This window comes from Zonotrichia albicollis, chromosome 6 (assembly GCF_047830755.1).
Source record: "Zonotrichia albicollis isolate bZonAlb1 chromosome 6, bZonAlb1.hap1, whole genome shotgun sequence".
NCBI classification, from domain to species: Eukaryota; Metazoa; Chordata; class Aves; order Passeriformes; family Passerellidae; genus Zonotrichia; species Zonotrichia albicollis.
The window spans coordinates 15,817,866-15,841,423 of NC_133824.1; the positions used below are offsets into that span (position 1 = coordinate 15,817,866).

Genomic DNA, 23,558 nt, shown 5'->3' on the forward strand with positions numbered 1-23,558 from the left:
TCAGTCCTCCCCCTTGTCCCGGGGGTGCAGGGATCACTATGGAGGCTAAATAAACAAATATCACTTCCATCCACTGTCTAGTGGTCCCAGAAAGAATGACTCTAGAGCCCAGTGCTCTTTGCCTTGCATATTGCCTGCTGCACTGTGAGAATTTAACACCTTCAACGAAACTCAGAGGCCTGCAGACACAGTGTTCCAGTGAGGCCCAGAAGAGTTTTGATAAGGTTTAGTAGGAAATACCTGTTTCACTCATTCCTGTCATTAATTTATCATCTTTGTGCTTATCTTAAAGGACTTGCCATGTGCTGCTAATTCCCCACTTCATGTCTGAAAACTTCATGGTTGTGCAAAACCAGGCACTTCACCATTGAGCTCACTCTGTCTGGCTCTGTAGACATGGGAGCTACACAGTGAAGGTGGCCCTTTTGTCTCCTGCCACACCGTATTAATTTTGTAAATGTGACAAGCTCAGCTTTGCAAAAATAACGTATTGCCCATGTCTTGTTCTATTTAATATTGTATTCAAACGGTCCAAGTGCTCAGCAACGTGGGCTGGGGGAATGGCTCTGCAGACTGTTTTGTCACTTGAGTGGCAGCTGGCTTCCAGGAGTAATTATAGCTGTTCTGTGCTGTGGTACATCAAACCTCTTGGGGATTAGTGAGGCATCAGGTGCATGGTGACTGAGAGGCAAGAATAGAGATGGTCCAGTTCCCAAGCCATAAAGGTCATAATCTTTAGAAATCCTGATGTCCACTTAGACTTTGGACTACAGTGAAAAGGAAGCATTGCAGTGACCTTGCAGAGAGCATTCTAATTTTCACAGAGCAATTTAGACCTTAGGAGTTTGAAAGTGAATTGCATTGCCATCATGTGGATGCACAGAAGCTAACGTCTAGTCAGAAAAATTCTAGAACCCTCATTTAGTAGTTAGAAATAAAACCAAAGTCATGATAGTTATGAAAGTTGTTAAGTCAGAATGCTTATCAAAATGTGGAGTGAGATTATAACAATTTAACTATGGTACTGTCCAAATAAACACTGAAGTTAGTTTGACCCAAGTAATATGGGTTATTAGTATGAATTAGAGTCTAACATGTTCATTAATGTCACTACTTAGTGACATTTGAGGCTTACAGAATTAGGTGTTAGAAATATTAAGTAATTAGAAAATGAATATGCAAAATAGCTAAAGTGGTATGGGATCAACATGATTCTTTTATGTGTTTTTCAAGATGGTATTTCCAGACACAGAACTGCATGAAGAGGTGTTAGGGAAAATCCTATCTGCTCTGCTTGAACAATTACAGCTGTTAAAAGTGGTAGATTCTTTCATTTCTACTTAAGTAAATGTGATTTTATGTAGCAATTGCAGTACGAGAAGCAAACCTGCAAAATTAATGAGTGTTTATTAGGCTCTATATAAGCTTAAATTAATCTAAGTCAACAATGGCTACTCAAGATAGGGTAGGTTTGCAAATACTCATGGTGCAAAGATCTAAACAGAAAATGAAAAACTGTAATAGTGCCTGTCTGTGCTTTTTCAGGGCATGTCCACTGCAGGTTGGGTGCCTGTGTGCCTCCAGCTTAGATTTTTTCAGGACACATACCTGTGCTCTTGAGTTTTCTGATTAGGATCTTCTACTACTCTGCCTCTAGCCTCTGATGTTTCCCCATGGGTAAGAACCTAGCATATTGCCTGGCTGTTCCAGAAGAAACCCTTGCTGGTTTCTGTCTTCTGCTTCAAGCTGCCCTGCTCCAGTTCCTCGAGTGGAGCACGCTCTGTATCTGTCACATGCTCTGCTCCTGACTCGTCACCTCCTGGCTGTGCCCTCCACAGCCTGGCCATAGCTTGGCCAGCATCTTTCATAGGTCACTGCAACCTCCCACGGCTTGTTCAGAAAGAAGTGTTGTGCTGCAATACAAAAGCAAATCCTGAGTCAGGCACAGAACTGAGACACCTGCTGGATCATTCTCTTCAGTGTATCTTACTAAGGAAACTGAAGAGGTGATCTGGCCTTTCATTTCATCTTAAGGGTCCATCTGGATCAGGAATCATATAAGGGTTTGTATAGAAAACACTTTGCTAGAATGTTCTTACAGGTGGTTGCATGGTCTTAACATGGTAAAGCACAGTTTGCAGTGGTTTAAGCAATTGTCCTCCTAGAATATATAGTTCTTGTCTGTTAAGACTGGGACAAGTGAGAGACTGATCACTGGGACATCAGGTAGGATTTCTGCTATTGCCACTTTTCTCTGTAGTACCCACAATGGCAATAGAGTTATGACATGAATAAATAGAAATATTTCCTTTTGCAGTTTTCCCCTGGACAGAATTGGGTGGAAAGAAGGAAGAAGAAAAGCCTTTTATTTCTGCAGGACATAGCCAAATGCACAAAAGGTAAAGAGGAATAACTTAAGCAGGAGAATTCAGAAGAATCAACAGGATTTTTAAAGTAGTGAGAAACAGTGGAAAGAGGGCAAGGACACTGGAGCAAAACTAAATGAATTCTTTGTGATAGTCCTTCCCTGTGATTCTAATTTTACTTGATAATTCAACCAATTTACCTGATTCAGAGTAAAGTTCAGTGGTCTGTGACTTGTCAGATCATCCCAAATGCCTTTTTTAGAACAACTTACAGCATTTGTTACCCTTCATTACTCCAGTATAACAGATGACTTTAATGAGAGAATTCATGTCTTCAGCAGCTCAGCCACTTCCATTCAAAACTCCTACAGATCTCTTGGATGTACATGATGCACTGTGCTGGTGATTTATCTGTTATTTAGCAGCTTGTTCCAACATCTTATCTCCTGACACTTTTGACTCAGAAGGTGTCTCATCTTCATTACTTGGAAAGGGTAATTCTAGGAGAGATGTCTCTCCAGTGGGTCTCTCTCTCTGGTGCAGTCTGGCACAGAGGAGCGCCACCTTTTGATGTCTGGGCAAGTACTTGTCTTTAAAGCCTGCTTCTCTTTCTTGTGCGCTGAAGAGACTCAGCCAATTCTTCTCCACAAAAAAAGAGCACTAGGAACCACATGAATGTGGGAGCAGGAGACACCCTGTGTCTCACACAAATGTGTATGAGTTGAGCTGCATTTCAGCAGCTGCAATTTTTGCTGCTGGGAAGCAGTCCCAGAATTTCTAACACTCCTCACTCCCTCTTTTTTGGATTCCTTGCTCCTGGCTATCAAAACATAGATTTGGGGTAATAGGTTAAATTCTGCTTTTTGGACAAAGAGATGATTAGATATTTGGAAGATTAGATATTAAGAAGAAATTCTTTACTGTGAGGGTGATGAAACACTGGACCAGGTTACTCAGAGAAGCTGTGGCTGCCACATCCCTGGAAGTGTTCATGACCAGGCTAGATGGGACTTTAAAGCAATCTGGTCTGGTAGAAGGTGTCCCTGCACATAGCAGAGGGGTTTGACCTTAGTGATCTTCACAGTCCCCTTCCAACTCAAACCATTCTTTGATTCTTTGATCCAACAGAAAATAATATTGTGCCCATGTCTCCCTACTCCCATTAAGAAGTGGAGGCTGGGGACTGTGAAGGGGAGAAGTAACAGAAGAGGGATTGATTATTTATTTATTTAACCTGCTTAGCAGCAGTAGCTGTGAAGCATAAAGTTATCTGCAAAGGATGATTGATTCCTCAGCAAAGTCTGAAGCACAGAGAGGCTGTGGTACTGCTTAATGTTCCCTTTGTGTTATAATTATATATTTTTCTCTCCTGTTGGTTTCAGAGGTACTGTGTGTTCCTGACTTGCTGGGTAGCTGGTTACCTGATGAGTGCTCATGGAAGAGATGATTATTTCATTTCTCCATCATGGGTAGGAGGTCATGCAGATTCCTTTGTGGAGGACTTCTAGCCAGGTATGCTCACCTTGTGAAGCATTGTCCCAGTGCAGATTGGTTGCTCTCCCTTAGCATCTAGAAGGTGAATTGCAACTATTCATAGACATAGCCCAGACAGTTTCTGTTGAAGTTTCTGTTTTTTGACTTTTTCTAGTCTGACAGATGACCAATTTGTGCCATGCAGGGTGCAGAGCCAGATTCAGTGATAAGGGCATTTGCTGTGATGACCTGCGTGAGAATTAATGAAACCAGCAGAGTATGGGACCTGCTACCAAGGAGGTGACAGCATCAGCACTTAGCATGATGTCACTGACAACTTGGGGGTAGGTTATTTATTCCTTGTATTGGAATAAATAACACACACAGCAGGCAGCTGTAGGTAGCCTGCTTGTGGAGATACCTTTGCTTGTGAAAATGTCCAGAGGATTGCCAGGAGCAGCTTAGCAACATGCTCTAGGACACACTGCAATCACAAGCTCCAGAATGAGTCATTGTTGCAGACTTTTGTGAATGTGCTCCACGTGAAAGCAATACCCAAAGACAATTGTCAAGCCCAAGTCCAAGCTAATTCAGCCAACACAGTGATTAGGTTTCCCAGAATTTGAGAGGTCCCAGGCATCTTCTATATTAGGCTTTCAGTCACTTTTTACTTATTTACAAGCCCCGTTCCCTGGGGAAGAAGAGGTGAGCCAGGGGCCTGCTGTGTCTAGAGAGCAGCCACGGAAGGAAAAGGACCCTGCCCAAAGTGCTTGCAGTAGGCAATGGATGGCAGAAGGAAGCGCTGAGCTGTAATGGCTCAGTGTGCTGGGCAGAGGTCTTAGCCAGCTGCAATCTCTCTTACAGAGTGCAGAATACACTCAGGGAATATTCCTCTCACACACTTTTACTCTGCTTGCAGCACAGGCTGGTGGGCTCAGAGGAGATCTGCAAAGTAGAGTCACATTTGCTTATCTATCAATTAGAATTCTACGTAGTGTTTTTATAGTTATGATAATGACATTATAATTCTGGTAAACTCAAAACATTTTATTTGCCTGTCCTTGGAGTTTTTGTTTATCCCTTACTCATTTACAGATGCCAGTACTCAGTCATAAGGTTGTCCAGGCATTTTCTTTTTCTTTTGAAAAGGTGGAGTGGTCTCTTAATTCTAGCAAATTGAGAAACAGAGCTTAATGTATGTCCAGGCAGGCTTTGTTCTTTTTCAATGGTTGTTTGTCATGTTTACATTTCTAGACACATTTTGAAGGTGTCTAGGATTTATTTATGAAAGGTTTTTATTTTCTGTGATCATTTAGTGTGAATTTCATAGGGTTTCTATAATTGTTATAGCTCAGTTTGGGTTAATAACTATTTGCAAAGGCAACCCAGCATCATGGGAATGCAACTGCTCTAGTTAAAGCAGCAGTTAAACCCCACATGTGGCTGTGTGCTGCTGCATGGCCTCACTGGCTTATACTGGCAGGATTTTGAGGTTCTCTTTGAGTTGTGCAGTGGAGCCTGAGGTGAATGTGGTATTTCTCTGATTTGGCATTGTTTGTCCAATTAACTAGAGCTGCTGCAGCAGCTGCTGTGATCTAAGCTGGCTGTGGATATAAGTTTGAGAAAGATAGGAAAGGATAACATGATCTAAAGGGCATCAGAGGTGTAGTTTTACAAATATCCTCCTGTAGCTCTTCCTTTGGTTTGGGGAATGACGTTTGGGTGACATTGCATTTCTTGCAGCTCTGGAAAACCAGGACATCTGAGGAAAACTTCAGCAATGGGGAACAATAAACACTGTTAGCTGGGGTGGCTCTCTTTCCAAGTGGAGGGTGTCCAGAGCAGTGATGTGGCTGCCAGACACAGGGGCTGTGTTTCTGAGGAAGCTGGAACAGTCTATCCCACCAGAGATCTGGAGTTCAGTGTGACTGGCTGCCACAGGACCCTGCCACTCATGGCCTCCTCATCCACATGTTTCTGGCAGTGTTCCAAAAACAGGACAGGAGGAGAGAGCCAAGAGAAAAAGAGACTGTCTAGTAGTGTAAAAACAAACAAACAAACAAACAAACAAAAAAAGCCAAGCTAGACAGGGAAACAGGCTGGATCAGAGCAGGAATCCTGTGACGAGAAATCTTAGAGCTGTGATGAAAAGAAGAAATGTGCAAAGGAGTGATTTGGGGTTTTCTGCATTTAGATAAAGAGAGTCTGAGCTAGAAGAGCTCAAGACAGCAGAAGAGCTGGGTGTAGCACCCCTCAAAGCTGATGTCTATGCCAATGCTGGAAGCATCATTCCCTTAGGACACTGCTGAATTTTTGTGGTGTAATGACAAAACCAATGGGGGACATAAGTGATTACCTGAGTCTTGGTTACAAGGGTTCATTAGGTCAAAAAATATCTAATGAAACCATAGTTCCTAAGACTGACCCAGAGGACCATTGATTTGCAGTAGCATTAACTACTGACAAAAAAACCCCCAAGGATTTGGTTGATGTGTTTGAGTTTAATAATGTAAATAGTAATAGAAAATTATTTGCAGCATTGACTGCTTTCAGTGCTGCAATAGAAAAGAATTTGCAATGCTGGAAATGCAGTTATTGAAGGTGATTATAATTTTGGCTTCAGCTAAAGAATTTTCATTCCAAGTACAACACTCTCCACTCCAATGAGATTATTTATAACTTAGGTATTGCATTTGAATTAATTGGCATATGGTGCAAATTAACCCCTCTCAAAAACATGATTTATGTGCTTTGTTCTAACTGATCTGTTAAATGCAGCTTTGTTTTATGTTGATTCTTGCCAATTTAGACAAAGTGATTTGAGTTTACACTGTCCTGGCTTCTCTTTATCTGATCACTGCCCTGCTTTTTATAATTTAACAATTGCAGTTATGTCAGGGATATATGATAAGGCTTATTGAAAATATAATGCCAGTTCCTTAAAATCAGAAAAAATGTGTAATAATTTCATTCATCAAAAAAATGAACTTGTTTCTGAGCCTTTTGATGGAATGGTAAATGCGCTGATTTTAAGTACTAAAAGAAGTAAGAGGTTGGTATTTCTGAATTAAGCAAGCTGGGACTTCTAAACAGAAATCAACTTCTCACTGTGCAATAGGAAGAAATACATTAAAAAATTATTTTGTTCAATATGTCAAGGAATACCTTAAAATATGCGGGGTTTAAAACAGTAATTTGTATTATAATAAAAGGATTACATCAGAAAGGGTGCCTTATTTTCTCTGTTTTTCAGGTAGATTAAAAAGATTGAGGAAAAGACTGCATCCATATAAAGGAAGGAGGATTCCAACCTGTTATTGTTGTTATTATTAGGCAAATGTGATTTAAATAGGCTAATCTTATTTCTAAGTTACTTTGAAGGCAATTGTGAGCTCCAGTAGTGCTGTGAATGAGAACATAACTAAATAATGCAACAGATGTGTACATTTGTGTGTAGCCAGCTACAACAAGAGAGGTATCTGTATGTCTGTGGATCTCAGATAGGGATTAGATTTTTGTACTTGTCTATAAAACATCAAGATCAAGTGATGGAAGGCAGCCATTTTCCTTTCTCATTGTCACATTTTCCCAACTTAATTGGTGCTGAGTGTACCCAGGGAAGGCGTAAGGCTGGCAGCCCATACTTCCTCCCTGAGAAGAAATGACTGTGGGCGAAAACAAGACACCTAGATGATTGTGAATGGTAAGGGAAATTGAGCAGGATCTTTGATTCTTAAATTGCTGGGAGACTTAATTATACCTCCTTACCATGTTTTTACATTCTTCTCTGGTCATCTGCTGCTGGCCATGTTAGCAGAGAGGGTGGTGGGATAAATGGGTCTGTGGTCTGAACCAAGCCAGGTGTTCCTGCATGTGCTGTGTGTGCTGCCAAGAGATGGTTGCAGTAGGCATGTGACTCATTATATTTATGAAGGACTCTGTGAAGCACTGAAGTCTTTAGCAAATCTGTGATATGTCACTGGTAGCTGTTTTCTTTCTTCTGTTTTTCTTGCACAAGATGCTTTGAGCCTCTAGCCAGTTCTGATCTTTCCTGTGACTTCACTTCTACTTATAATTATTTGTATGCTGCTGCTCTCAGCACACTGCTAGGTTAGTCCTCCTGCTCCCCAGGCACAGGTGTTCTGCTTTTCCCATGGTGTCATTTCAAAAATGCTGCAATGGGAGAAAATGTCTTTCTAAAGCTTACACAGGCACACAGTGTAAGCTCTCCAGCTTTCCATTACCCGCAGTTGAACATTAAAGTTTTCTGTACCTCAACCAAAGTTTTCTTTGATTTCCTGTGTAATACCGTGGCCTGGAAGAGAAAAGTCATCATAGAATGATAGAATGGCCTGAGTTAGAAGGGACAGTTCTCTTGCTAGTTTTCCTTTTATTTTGTGTGTAGGTAGCCACAAAAAACTACTGCATTCATGTTTTAACATTTGAAATTTAAGCACATATCCCAGGAGTTAAGCATGCTCTAAATTTTGGTGGGAGAAATGTGTTTAGAGAACTCAACATTGATTAGTAAAGAAACCTGTTTCCCTCTCCAGCTAATCAGAGAAATTAGAGTATTTTCCTAGTATTTCCTGTGAAGCTCATCCGTAAGAGGGTTGGCCTCAGTTTCTCTCAATGCTACATGGGCTTACTATGAAGACAATACCCTTCTCTTTCCTTCTTTAATTCCAGAATGAGTGAACACTAGTAAGCAAAGCAAGGAAAGCCTCAAAGAAACCTAGACAAAGAAGGATGCCCAGGAAAGGCCAGTAAGGCAGCCACAACTTTAAAGTAAGGGACTGAGGAATGCAAACAGCCCTTAAATGATGTTTGAAGAGTGGTGCTCAAGCTCTCTGTAGTCTGCCAGCTATCCTTACCAATCTCTTGACACCATCAGCTCCAGTGCCAAGGAACTTTTCAGAACCCCAAAAGCCACACATTTACCTCCCTTTGCTATATTTAATCTGAAGTAGGATCCATTTAAAGTCCTACTGAGGTGGCCAAATCCAAACCTTCTGCGAATGGCTACAACATTGAGAGGACTTATGCACAGAATGTGCATAAGGAGGGCTGTGTGTGACTGTGAGCTGCTGTGTGAACTTGGAAGGGGATTGTGTTGGTTGCAAGACTGCATCTGTCTCAGCCAGGGTGCTGCTGATGTGGGGCTGGGGGTAGCGGTTTCCAATGTAGAAAAAGCTTCTCACACTTCATGTCCCACTACAGCTCTGTGCTCATCTTGTTTTTTCATTCAGGCTCATTTTTAGCCCGTGGCCTTTCCCACTGGCCACCACTAATTCAGCCACCACCTCCTCTTCAGAGGGCACGCTGAGCAGCCTCTTGATTGCCTGATTTGATGCATCATTAGGACATTAGCAGTGTTGGCTGAGGTGTGTTGGAGGTGCTTAAACAAGGTGGGATGGTGTCTGGTACCTGATAGAATCAGAGGTAGAACAAAAGCCTGGAGTCCTTGTTTCTCACATCTCTGCCTCAATTAGCAGAGTGCATTTCCTTCTGCTTTCTCAAGCAGCTATGAGCCTTCCCTCTTGTGCTGCCTGACCAGCAGATCAATGTCAACGCCACAACTTTAGCACTTGCATCTACTTCATAAGCACTGGACAGCTGCTGTAATGCTTGCAACACTCATGATGTCACTGCTGGGTTTAAGCCAGTGGTCTATTTTATGATTAGAGGTTTTTCTTCACTGGAACAACTTCAAGATTTTTTCATCTCTAGCTCCTGTTTATCCCTTGCACCACTGAAGTGTAGGACATGGAAAGAAAAGGAGTGAGGGGAAGAAATAAACTGGTCTGTGGCAGAGACTGGCAACAGTGCCTGTCTTAAAAGTTCTCCACAAAGCTCATCTCACAAAAACTCAGAAGCTTGCTGAGAACTTTTTTTATATATGGGAAGACATGAAAATGAGCATTTCTAAGTGAGAGGGCTGGGGGTTTCCTGCTCTTCCACAGCAAATACAGACAGATCACACTTTCCCCCCACTGGCCTTTTCTGTGGAGCCATGTGCCTCCTGAGGGACAGAACAGAGCAGCTCCTAACACAATAAACATTACTCTGTCTGCATTAGTTTTTACATTTCTTTATTTCTTGTTTTGTTTGAAATGACCTGTACCGCAGGAATACAATTTATTTAACAGGTTGTTACTTTTTTAGGAGCAGATAATAGTTAAGTAGATACTGTTTATTTCACTGACTGTCTATGACTACCTGCATTCATTCTCACAGCCTCTGTCTCTCTCTGGCTTCTCCATGTAACTCAGCCACAAGAACAACAGAGCAGCCTTTGGCCATATGATTGATTATAGCTCTGATTGGTAATAAAAGCTCAACATGTTACATTCTAGGGTCTTTCTCAATTACTTGCCCCTCTAATAGCTGCTTACATGTTTCTGGTGAAGCATGTTTTATTTTATATATTTATAATAGTTAAAAAAAAAAAAAGATGACATAGCTTACAAAGAGAAAAATAATGCCCCCTTAGCATGAGCAATACTGCAAGGTTCCGATTGTTGTGGGGATGTTTCTTGTAGCTTCACAGTTTTGCTGCGAGGTGTAATGCCCAAGTTTCCCTAGAAACCTAAATTCAGAGTGGTAATTTACCTTTTAATTGATCCCCATGAAATTTGTTTTGCATTACAGGTCAGACACTGCTGTTCCCAGAGAAGAATGTGCCCAAAACAGAAGAGCTGCTCACTTGGGAAGAACTGCCTTTTGTAGTAGCTGGCAGGTACATGGTTTCTGTTATTCACACATGCAAATCAGGGGCTGGAGCTGCTTTTACCATAGTTGCTGGTGTGGGTTTATTCACTGTCACTGCTATACTTACCTCTACTGCTTCTCTTTTCTTTAAGTCACAGAGCCCATCTGTGTCCCAAGGCTCAGGCTCCATGATCTTTTGCCCCATGAAGAAGGACAGCTGTATGACACTGACTCTGTGAATCCTATATTACAAAGAGCAGCATAAAGACTACTGACCAAAAACCCATCTCCTAGTTCATGTCTCACCTTCCACATCCCCAGACCTTTTTGTAAGAGACTGTGAGCATTCAAAGACCTAAGCAGTTGCTGAAGCTTCATTTCCTACTTCAAAGTGCGTTGGGGGGACTACACTGTTACCCTCCTCTGCAATCCCAGCCCATTGTGTAGCTGGAAATGCTCCTCAGCTGTGTCAGTGTGATAGTACTAGGGATGTACAGCAGATCAGAGTAACTGGAGAGAGATTATTGTGATTCCTGCACTTGTTTGAAGGGCTCAAGAGACCTGATCTGCTTCCCAATTTAGGATGGTAGAAGCCTTTTAAGGGTTAAATCTAGACAGGTGTTTGTGTCCCATTTCCTGGGAAAGAGTTTGCATTCCTTGGTTAGAGAGTTTAATATATCCTAAGTACTGTCTGCTTCACTTCCCATCCTATTTCAGAAGAAATGCAAACATTTCCCTGCATATTATCTTCAAGCAATGGAGAGTATTTGGATGGGCTCCATTATGCAGCTTTAATGGAGAAAGAAGTTCCTGGAAAAAATGTATTTGGTATCTTCATATTGCTATGCCAAGGCAGGAGTTGCCTCCATCCCATAGCCCTAATCTAAATAGCCAGCAGTCTCTGTGAGCTAGAAGCTAACTCGGCAGCTCTCCATAATCATGTTTTGTAGATAGTTTCCTGTTATGGAGAGCAGGCCTGAGTGCAAATACAACAAAGCTAGAAGGGCCTTTTGGGGTTGTTTTTGGGTAGTTTTGGGGTTTTTTTGAGGGGGGAGATTGGGTGGATGTGTTGGCATGTGAGTAGTGACCTTTCTGGCAGGGCCCAATAGAGTAAGAATTGCTTCTTAGGATCTTTTCAGCCCATTTTGGGCCAGATACCTTTGCACAGCAGGCTGGCACACAATGTGCTGCAGCTCAGCTGGGTGGCACTTGGCAGCACTGCAGCAGTGCTCGAGTGAGTCAAACTTACAGGTGATAATGCAACCCAGCACATCTGTGAAAGCAATTCTACCACAGCCAGAAAGAGCTGCCAGAGGGCAGCACATGGCAAGCTGGCTCTGTAATGGTGGCATGCATTTCACTTTGGTCCCTCAGTCACAGATGGGTACAGGGATCATGAGTGCAACCAAAAGCCTCTCATTTTCTCCCCAGCTGCCTTTGGGAGGGAGTGGGATAGAGAAGCACAGGTATCCTCCTGAAGCACAAGGATACTGTGTAATTGCTACTGCTGTGAGCAAAGGAGTCCCAATTCCAATGTGCCTTCTGCCCCTAAGGTCTCTGGTGGTTTACTAATATGCCTGAAGTAAGACAATTCCTTATCAAGTGAGTACAAAATGAGTCACTGTGTAACATAAGAAGAAGTCAAAGGAGATGAAAAGGAACTAACTTAAGTTCAAGGTGTGGGCTGGCTATGAGAGCTGAGAGGTCACATGCCAGCCCCTCTGTGTCTGAGCCTGCCAGGGCAGGGGTCTGCAGTATTGACAGTCCTGCTGGGACACATTCTGCTCCAGCAGAAAACAAGCACCCAGTGTTTCTGATCACACACCTCAACCCTGGTTTGGAAGACTTCCTCCTGAGGGCAATTTACTCCTCTTATACACTACCCTTCTCCTGGGGAAGCTAGGAAGGGGTGGAAGCTTGAGGAGAACAGACACAGTAGAGTTAGTGGTGTCTCAAATGTAGATCAGAGGTTTTTTCTCACCACAAGTGCCATGCTGTTGACCACAAAAAAAGAGAATACACTCAGGTTTTGTCAGCTCAGGATGGCTTAAAACTAAGTGACCTAGAAAATAAAGTTTCAGAGAACACCGACAGTCAGTTTTGTCAGTCACCTACATTCCCCTCTGGCGACTGGGAATGCAGCAGTTATGGCTTAGGCAGCAGATCTAAACCAGGTCTTGGAGATAGAAGAACCTGGTTATATAAGAGTAAATAAACACTCCCCCTGTTCTTCTCCCACCACCCCAAGGTCAGGTATTTGCTTTCTGATCAGCAAGAGAACCTCCTACCATCCCCAGGTATAATCTATCTATGCTAGCTCTTTTCCTGCTGTTGAGGATAATGGGATGAGGCAGGGGAAGACAGTAGTTGGAGTATCAGGGGTTTCATGCCATCCTCTAATTTATTTCTCTAGCCTGCCACAATAAAGCAATCTCTCAGGCTCTAGAGCTGCCTCCTCTGAAAAGCAGTGCCCTTGATTCCTAACTAGAATTTGGCAATAAGCCTAGTCTCTGTGGAGCCAAAGAGCTCTAATGAAGTCTAGGAAAGATCTGGTTTGGGGTGTATTTTTACTTGGGCAGTAACCATGCAGACAAAGCCTTGTGTTCTCTGCCACAAGGAACAGGTGGGGAATGGCACTCAGCTGAGCTGAAGAGGCAGGTGTGATACACTATGGGGTGAAAAGTGTGGAAGAATTGTAGTTAGCACCACATAGGAGAGGATGCAGAGATTATCAAGTCAACCCAGCACTGAAGTATAACATCAGGCTCTGCTCTCTTGCCATTTGGGAAAGACTTGCATTTTCTCAGGGACATACATCCTACCTCTTCAGGGGCCTGCAGGGATTGTACACGGGAGGGACTAGCCAGGCGTAATGACACACTGTACAAGGTCGCAGAATATCTTACACAGTTAGGAGCAGCTTTTTCAGTAAGAAGTGGGGGCTGTATGTACAAGTGTTAGAGGAGTCTGGGAGGCAGCCTTTTTGTTCAGGAGAGGTCCAGCAGCATTGTTCTCCAAAGGAGCATCTACTCTATGGTAAGAGGAAGAAAGGTGACAAAAAGAAGGACCGTGGCTGCATCCCTTTCTAACTGACCCCTCATAACACCTGCAGATAAAGTTTATATTGACTCTATTCTTCCTCTCTTCCTGCTTCTGTCCCCACTCCCCTCCAGAACTGGCAGAGGGTGCTGGGGAGCAGGCAGCCTGGACAGTGCCGAGAGCATCACTGATCAGAGGGGCTGAGCCCCCACGATGCCTCAACAAGTGCAAGAGCATAATCTGGTATTTCCCACAGAGAAAACAACGAAAAAAAGAGAAACAGGTGACTGATTAAAAGTTTCCCCCCTCCTGTACACAAGATTCTGCAGTCACGCCGACAGATAGACATTAAATAATTCTTCCATAATAAATGATTGGAGATAAAAGCCGGCGGTGGCTGCTGCTGCTGTTTGGATTGCTCCATTGTCTGCGTCTTTGTTTCTAGTTTGTTCCCGGCCACTGTCGGCTGGTGCTGGGACTGTCAGACCTTTGCCTCTAGCATTTCTAGGAAGAGTTTATGCATGGGAACCTTGCCCTGCAGTTTGATGCTGTAGAAGTGCTGCACAGCTTTAGCAGCCGTCTGCCGCAGGAGGGGCAAGGTCAGGAGCAGCTTGCCTGCTCGCCGGGGCTCCTCATTGCGCTGACTCAGCTCGTAGTCCTGCAGGGCTTCGTGGAGAAGGTCCTGGAGTTTCTGCACTGCATCCATGTCCTCTATGTGCATGGAGTCTGGGGTGAGGGAGAAAAGACAGCAAACAGATAAGTCAGATGTGAGAAAGGAAATCCTTTATGGTTCTGAAGCTAATGATGTTTTCTTTCCTTCTTATCTATTCTTGTGGGGATTTTTTAAGTTGTTCCTGTCGTTCCCCCCCAACCTGCCCAGGCAGGGGGTGAGGGGTGTTGTTTGGTTTTTTCTTAAGCAGAAAAAAACCAACTAGCTGGCAGGTGTGGTGCTGCTGCATGAAGCTTGGCAGCAGCCCAGTCAGTGTGTTGGCCCTAGCAGTGCAGGGACAGTAGGGTTGCCAGGGGTAGGTGGGTGACACACGTGCCCTATGTGCTGCCCATTTTGCCAGCCACCCCAATGCAATGCAGGGGTCAGGCAGGGGCCTTTGTGGTTTGCACTTTCACTTGCCCTCCATGCTCCTTATAGGGAGAGTCACCCTGCAAGGGGCAGCAGCTGCTGTGCTGCCGCTTGGGAGCAATCTCATTAAGAATAATTAACGCTGCTACAGCGCTTCATCTGTCTAAAGTGCCTAATTGCTGTGCAGCTGCTAAGGGTATCAGCAAGACAGAAAAGCCCCATAGGTCACAACCAGTGTGCCCAGGGGTGTTGCCAGACCCACCTTTGTGCATATGCCCCTGCTTTCAGAGACTGCCAGCAGCTGCTCAGGGAGCTTCCTGCTGAAATAAAGGAATCCCATGCCTCCTGCAAGGCCTCTTCCCTTAGGCTGCCAGTCAGATTTCTGTGAGCTGTTGGAGGGGCTACAGGGTTTGCAAGGCTCCTTGGTGTGTCTGTGAAGTGAAGGTAGCTAGCTGGTAAGAACTTAGTCCAGGGCTGAGATAGAGAACCAGACTGAACACAGACTGCTAAACTTGTGGGTAATTCATGGTGTGAGAGGGCAGCACTGAAGACCAGAGAGGCACAGCATTACCAGGGGTTTTCTCCCTTTGCATCTTGCTGATACGTGCTTCTTTCTTACAGCCGTGACAGAGCTGGAGACACTGATGCTTCATCTTCATTGTTCAGATACTTTTAATCAATACTGAACCTATTGATAAAGGTTCCTGCCACAAGGCAACAAATCCAGAAGCAATGGCAAAGAGACAGCGTGGCAAGCACACATGCACACATGTAATTGCACCGCCTACCATCACAGCCTGGGCTTTGCTTTGTGGCAAAGGAGTCTCAGTGTAGTCTCAGCCTACACACAAACACAAATGTGAGGACATGGGTTCCCCAGAGTGACAGCAGTGAAGAGGAGGAAAGCTGACTGAAGTGCCAAAATCTCTCTAGAAACATGTGTCATCTTTATGGAGAGCACAACGCAAATTAGAGACTGTGAATTTTGTATAATACATTTATGGTAAAAATGCTATTTATGATGCATGATTTATAAAGTATTACAACAGTTGGGAAAATATTATGTCTAGCAAGAAAGCTGTTTAAGAAGCTGTTCAGAAGGAATGCACTAAGTAAGAATATTAAAGGGAAGTATTCCCAATAAGTCTACTGAAGAACAACTCTTGATACATTTACACTTTTTATCCAAGAGACCAGGCAAAGAAGCTCAGAAGAGAGCTACTAGGTCATCACAGTGACCTGAGCTAGACACAGAGGTTGATTCTGAAAAGCAGGGAGGAAGAAGCATGTTGCCAAGTCAGTCTGGCAACTTCTCCCAGCCAGGTAGCACCTCTGAAAAATTTCCATACACAATCCAAGAGAAGTGAGTGTGATCTGTTTCCTGCCAAGTCACAGAGGTCATTTTGAAGACTGGAAGTATCAAAAGCTGGAATGTCTTCTATCCTTTCTGTTTAATGTCCTTCTGGCTAGGGGCACAAAGGAGAGAAGTAATCACAGCCTGTCAGAGTTTGCAGTTCCCAGCGGGTGCTAGAATTACCATGCAATGAGCCACGTTTCAGGGTAAATTGGGTGCTCTGCTTTTGGGTACTGATGCTGCTGTACATTTGACAGAATCCCAAAACTGCCCTTCTGCCATCTGGCTTCTGTAAGGTGACAAGACTTAACAGCAGTAAATAAGTGTATACAGTGAGAGAAACTGGGGAAATAAAGCTCAAAGCCTGCCCCACCACCACCACACTGCTGAAAAAAGCTCAAAATTGGCAGCTGACTGCAAAAAATAAAACAACATTGCAGGATTAATTTCCTTGCAATCCATCAGTGAACTGGTGTCAATGGCATTGATAAACTGTTAATTACGAAATCAATAGCTATGAATTTTTACAGCTATCAGAGCACTGAGGTGGGGGCAGGCTGCCTGACCATGTCCCTGAGGGTCAGCTGGCCTAGAAGCTGGGCTTCATACCAGGAGCCCTTCTCCAGCACTGCTGGCATGGGATGCAGGGCAGGTGTGAGAATGGACAAGGCCCACTGCTTCCTCACCTCTGTTCTTGCAGCTTCTGACAGGAACAGGACCATTAGTACAGAATTTGCTATGCATCCCTTTGCCAGGTCCAAATATTGCTCACTCCATTTTAGCATTAAAATGCATTGCAGAAAAAAAAAAGGGGGAAGTAAATTTTGGCCGCTCTGGGATGTCCTAAAATGAATGTGTGCTGTATGCTAACCTAGAGGGCTCCTCAGTACATAGGTTGATCTTTTTTTTTTTTTTCCCTAAGGAAAGAGGACCTAGGAATGCTTAAAAATGGACTGCTGACTCTGAAGGGTAACAAATTAGGTCTACATTACCTCTACTCTGTCAAAAAATGGGTGATCATATTGTCTGGGACTTGCCTGCTGCTCTGGGAATTAAGAATTCATCCCTCAGCTCTCTAGAATGCACTTACCAAACAGAGATCCCTTGAATTATCTTTGCCAATCCCAGCAGGTGTGTTGTTGGTGTGTCACACCAAGGACTCAGAGATCAGCTTCTTCTCTAGTAAAGACTGAGTGAGCTCCCACTTCTATTTTCATTTGTTTTAATTCCTAGAACCAAAGGGTCAAGTGTACACAGGGCTGCCTAAGTCCCTAGAACTTGGATTGCATGAGCAATTACACCCAGAATTTATCTGTGTGGGAAGGAAGGCAGAAAGCAATTTTAGGCAGCACAGGTGCTAATCTTAAAGATGAATCTGGTGTTCATCTTAAAGCCCTATCTCTGATCCAAGGGAGCTGAAGCCTGGCCCAAACTGCTTTCCTCCCATTTTAGGAATTGGCGGTTTGCATGCAAGCACACACATGCAGACTCTGTAAGTTTATCCCTGTCAAAAATACACTAAGAAAAATAACTGGCATTAAAAGAATGTGAAGGTTCAATGTTAAGTTACAACAGAAAAATACACTTGCCCTATTCCAGCTTCCTTACCTGTTTGTCACAAGAAGCTTTAATTATATGAAAAACAAAATCCCATGCTTCACTTTCCCATATTTCAATACAAATAACAAAACAGGACTTTTGTGGATTATGCTTCTACACTTCTAGCTGTACCAGTGAAGTCAGAGTCATTTTTCCATCCAGCTGAGAATATGCTTTGGCCTGTGCCTCCTGACCCTTACCTTGGTTTCTTTACTCCACAGCACTGGAAATGGAACCCCAAAGCATTTGATGAGTGTTGGTTGTTCTGCTCTGTCTTTGCTCAGTGTTACTTCACTCCTGTGGAGACTGTCTCATAAGGTTTACTCTGGACTTAGTCCTGAAAGCACAGTGAGCAGCAGCAGCACAGAGTGCTTCTGTTGCACTGTGAAGAACTTGACAGCAGTGTCCAGAGCACAGGCCAGGTAAGTGTCCCAGCGTGGCACTTCTCCTGTCACAACTGCCACCTTAGCACTTCAGTCTCTCTGAGGAGCCCTTCTCCCTGTTTAGTCCTGTGACCCTCCTGGTAGACAGGTTCTTTAACAAGTTGATTATATCACCCACAGCCACCATTGCACAGAGGAGAGAGGCTGGCCTTGGCCATCTGCCCATCCTGGTTCACTGGCAAAGTGAAGGCAGCAATTAAAACTAAAAAACCACTCTATGAAAAATTGAAAAAGGGAACAAAGTTATGAAGTGCAGAAAAACCATAAGGGAAATGAAGGACATAAGAGGAAAAGCAATGTCTAGAAGGGCTAAGGACAGTAAAGAAGTTTTATAAATATTTAAGGAATAGAAGAAAAATTATCATTTGTAGGGAGACTCTTTTCAACTGGAGATTATTAACCTGTTAATAGCAATGCAGAGTAGATAGAAGTCCTCGGTGAATATTTCTGTCTTATTTGGAAAAGAGAAGCATTATATACCTGTGTTATATGAAGGTGATGAAGACTTCATAATCTGTTGTTTATGCAAGAAGATATTAGAACTATTAGGATAAACTTCACAGAAATCAGCAGAGCTGGATAACTTGGCTTTAAGAGTTCTAAAATTGCTGGCTGGGGGTCATTCAGGGCAGATGATTACTAAGTCTTGGTATTTTTACAAAATTCAAGATGTCTGGAAGTCCTCTAATGATGCAAAAATTTTCCTAGGTCTTACCTGATAATTTCTATGCTAGGTTGATGTGAACCAGGGCAAAAGAAAGGAAAAAATAAAGGTGACATTCAATTAAGACTAGTAAGATGGCATTTATAAGACACATAAATGTGGCACTTAAGGACATAGTTTTGTGTTGGACTTGGCAGTGCTGGGTTAACAGTTGGAAGTGGTGGTCTTAAAGGTTTTTTCCATCATAAATGATTCTGTGATTTTAGTGCCAGTCAACATGATACTTGAGAAGAGAGGTCTTGTCAAACAAACTTGATTTCATTCTCTGATGCGATTACAAGTTTGGTTGATAAAGTTAACTGCACAGATATAATAGACTTAGGTTTTTATAAAGCACTTGGCTTAGGACCACAGGACATTCTCATTAAAAAATTAGCACTATGCAATACCAATAAAGAACACTTTCAATTGATTAGTAACTGGATAGATGACAGATCTCACAGTAGCTATCAGTGATGAATCATCCCTGAAGAAGTTTTCTCATGGAAATCCCCAGGGATCAGTAGAAAAATCAGCTGCTGCTCAACATTTTTATCAATGAGCTGTAAGGAAATTTTTTTATTTTATATTGCTATTGCTAAGGAGTGGATGGATGGCAAACAGGGACAGAATGGTGTAAAATGGTGAAGCAGCCTCACAGAATCCTGGACCGCATCCTTACACTGGAAATAATATATCCATAGCCAAGGAACATGACTATGAAACAGGAAGTTTATCATGTCAAGCTGTCAGATATAAAAAGACCCAGAGTCATAGGATCCAACTCAACAAAGATCATTCTTTCAAAGCTGAGCTCAAGCAATCAAACATTAGACATGATGCCTTTTGTTTTTGTTTTTTTTATAACTGAGAGAATGAGTAATTATTAGAGTCAGCTGCCAAGCAAGATGAAGATTTCCCCCCTTTTAATCCTTCCAGTTTCACACTGGGTGTTTTTCTGTAAAGTGGCTTTAGCCAAACACAGATACTGGTTTCAGGGCTGGGCTGCAATGGTGAATTCTGTGACATGCATGATGCAAATTTGGCAGAGGGATCTGATGTGAAACAATGAGACTCAGGGGATGTAGAGGGAGCCCTTGTTATGCAGCAGCTTTAGCAGTTTCCCGTTCAGATGGGACTCCTGAGCAAATCTGTGTCTGGCTGCCTTTGATACAATGCAGCCTTGCTGGACTGAGAGCTGCAATCTACATCCACACTGTCTCCCAGTTAAAGGGGGATTCAGTGTCTCTGGTACCTCAACATCTCCAGGACAGGGTCAGGCAGCCCCAGCCCCACAGCTTTTTGAAACTGGGATGAGAGTTTCCCCATTTGCTGTATCTCACCAACACTGTGCAGGTGGATGCAAGTGTGGCTCCGTTTCCTGAGCCCATGGCACTGGAGTTAGCTTGCTAGTGGAAATGCCTCCACAGACCCTTTTACTGCCTGAAACCAGCAACCAGTCCATCCCTGTGTGTTCCACTCCCTACTACAGGGTCAGAGCACAGCTGGGGCTCTAGCAGCAGTAAGCCTCATTTCTCCCTGCTTTCCAGCTTAGAGTGGAGCTTTAGGAATATTGCATGACACAGGCAGAAATTCTTAGTCAGTAGGCTCTGGTTTCCTCCCAGGTAAAATAACAGCATGAGCCTGGACTGGCTGGGTGCAAGACTGGCTGGGCCAGGGCTGTACCTGAGTTGGCGAGGGCCAGAGCTTTGAGTGTGACAAACTCCTCCTTTTCCACCTTGAGCTTCTTATAGCGGCGCACCAGCTGTAGGATGGCCAGGTAGAGCTCCAGCAGCCCTGTCAGACGAGAGTGCTCTTCATCCATTATGTAGTCCTCAGCATAGACCAGCTTGTCTTCGTATGGCAGGGAGCGGTACACAATGCCCAGGATGAGAATTTCCATCCAGGCACTCTGCAGAAGGCTCATCTGGTCTCCAAGGGAGAGGTTGGAGAACCCTAACAGGGCAAAAGACAAGCAGGGTCAGATGGGTGTGCAGCAAAGCCTCTAGGAGACTAGGGTCCTTAGTTTCCCTGAGATCCAAACCATGCACTCTTCCCTACTGACCTGCTGCTGCTTTTAAAATACCCCAAACAACTCACTAAAGTGACTCTGTAGCAATCAGCACACATGGACCTTACCCTTCTCTTTGCTCCTATGCCCACCCACAGCCTCAAACAGGAATTCTGATGCTCTGATTGCATTTATGGGAGTCCAAGGTTGGTGACAAACTCTTTTCAATGACCACTGCTTCTTTCATAGCAGCAACTCTTTTGTATCACATTGCCTTTCCTCTCTTCCTCAGTAGGTCTGTATTGCAGCCCATTTAGTTTGTCCCAGCTGAAAAATGAGCAGAGAAGAGCTCCAGATGACAGAAAAGAGGGCTTCTAATGGAATAGAAGGGAATGACACAGGCCTGAATTAGAAGTATTCTACAGTCTCATATTTTGGCAAAGATGAGAAAAAGTCCTGCCACAACAAAGCACCAAAATGTGTTCAAAAATTAATATCTTTGTGAACAGAATTCTCTCTATTTGTCATCCCACTCTGATTTCCATACCAGCAGCTCTGCCTACAACCCTACCCAGAGATAAAAATACCTTTGTGGGGACACTGAAGTACCTAAATCATAGCCAAACCTGGTAGCAATGGAACAAGCCCCTGTGAACCGAATATTCTTGCCAAATAGAGCCAGACAGCCTGAGCCTGACAGCCCCAGAATCCACTTGAGAGAGTGGAGAGAACAAAAAACAGAGGCAATGTCCACCTCAAGGTGGGGAAAAAAGTGCATGGGAAGGAAACCTGTCTGTTATGCCTTCCATACCTGGTAACCTTGAAGGCCAGACCATGAAAGATCCTGGGAGATGGGCACTCTAACAGTCATCACAAACAGGAATGCCAAGCACAGTGTGCTGGTCCTCTCTAGGCAGCTTTTGCCCACCATGGACAGACAGAAATTGCACTTTTTTTGGCAGCCCCTTGCTTCCAATGGCTCCTAGGGCTGTGAAAGGATGGGACACCCAGGCATGCCTCAGCTGGAAGGGTGAAGCCTCTCCAGGCAGTTTTTCCCCCAGATGCATATGAAGCCTTGGGGATCACCAAAAGACCTGTGAACTCACGAGCCTCTATACAGGAGCCTCCCAGCTCTGCTGGCTGCATGCATTCATCCCACACCCCACCCTGCTCACAGCACTTGGCCCCACATCGGGGCTTATGTAGACAGCCACCATGATGATCATTTGATTTCTCTTGTAATCAAGTTGGCAATTAACAAAAGAGCTGATGATTGCTATATTGACTGACTGTGGGATCTCTTTTTCTATCTGCACTATCTCAGCTGGGGAAGGGAAGGCAGAAGGGTGGGTTAGTGGTATTTTATTTATCTCTACGCCATGTTTTGTGTTTGTGTTGCCAGGGGAAGCAAAGGGTGATAATGGCCTGGCAGCCCTTGGACATCCAATTTCCCTTATCAGGCCACTGAATAGAAAAGAGGCCCCAGGCCACATTAATTAACAGATACCAATCAGCTGTCACGTGCTGTGTGTGCAAGGTCTGAGGGGAGCAGTGGGTGGGAGGGAAGAATCAATAAACCATTGGGGAGGAGTGCCAGAGGGAACAGCTAAAGAGGAGTCCAGGCTACTGGGGAGAGGAGCTGCAAAGCCAGCTCCATGACTGCGAGAGTGATTCCTGTAGAGCACAGCCTGTGCTCCACATAGCTCTGATGAATCCCACCTCTTGCTTGGGCTAGGAGGTGGGTGCCTTGTCCTTTACCTCACCCTTCTGCCCCTCATGCCCTGCACTCAGAACTGTGCTGCTCTGGAATGCAGCCCTCCTGACTCAGTCCAAGTGCAGGCTGCTGCAGCTCCAGGGCTGGGGATCCTGTCTCCACAGCTCTGTCTGATGCACAGGGGACTGATGAGATTAGCCCTGAGATTAGAGGAAAGTTGCACAGCCACTGTTCCACTCTTTAGAACCTGAGATCTCTCCTTTGGTCATCCCTCTCCTACTCTGACCATGGAGATAAGCCCAGCATTTAGGCTGCTGCCTTAAGTCCATTTTCTGGATCAGTCACAAGGCCTTTCTGCATCTTCATCCCCACCTGGATTACAAAGGGCACTAGGCCATTGCCTCACTGCAGTCTGCCAACAACATTTCTTTAAGCTTGAGAAACAGTCACATAGCAGAGTGAGAGGATCCAGGACAGGCATGGCTTGTACTTTTCTGCTACAGAATAAAGTAGAAAAATTGATTTAACTCTAGCAGTAGCCTGTACACGCAGCATCCCTACTAATTGCCCTTTCCCAGAGGCTGTTGTGGCAGGTAAGAACAGGAGATACCATATTTTACCCTTTGCCAAGAAGAACAGAAGAGCCAGCTGGAATTGCCCCACCCACCTGGGAAAGCCCCTGGCCAGAAGTATTCCCAGGTAGCCAACAACTCCAGCTCCAGCAGGCGAGTGGGAAGAGGGAGCGCTGTGGTGTCAAGCCTGGACTTGAAATGTCTGACAGAACTGGGACCCTTTTCCTCCAGTGTTCACACATGTGGAGTGCAAGGGCTAAAGAACTAGCCCTGAATCACTGAAGTAAAGGGGAAATCATATAACTCTCTTCATGCTGTAAGAGTTGAGATCAGGGAAAGTAAATGTTAATTTCACCTGGCCAAAATCACAGGCTTGCTACTTATTATAGAATTGTACCACTGGGGAACCTCTAGTTGTGAAATTATCTGTCATCTTACAGCTCCCAGGAATTGCTAAAACACAACTGCTTTGCATTCTTGAGCTGTTGATGGCTC

The 23,558-nt window shown here is 44.1% G+C and overlaps 2 protein-coding genes across 4 annotated transcripts in view; one reads left to right on the forward strand and one right to left on the reverse strand.

Moving 5' to 3' along the window:
- LOC141729244 (uncharacterized) overlaps window positions 1–10,616 on the forward strand; it is a 79,376-nt gene extending 68,760 nt beyond the window's left edge. Inside the window, exon 4 of the mRNA XM_074542145.1 lies at window positions 10,491–10,616. The gene's annotated coding sequence lies outside the window, so the exon portion shown is untranslated. The remainder of the gene's footprint in view (window positions 1–10,490) is intronic.
- ESRRB (estrogen related receptor beta) overlaps window positions 3,243–23,558 on the reverse strand; it is a 133,210-nt gene continuing 112,894 nt past the window's right edge. For all 3 annotated transcript variants that reach the window (XM_005479778.4, XM_074542580.1, XM_074542579.1), the window contains 2 exons: window positions 20,453–20,722; window positions 3,243–14,315 (listed from right to left, as the gene is read on the reverse strand). In XM_005479778.4, coding sequence (XP_005479835.2) covers window positions 14,071–14,315; window positions 20,453–20,722 — 515 coding nt within the window. In that variant the 3' untranslated portion in view covers window positions 3,243–14,070. The remainder of the gene's footprint in view (window positions 14,316–20,452; window positions 20,723–23,558) is intronic.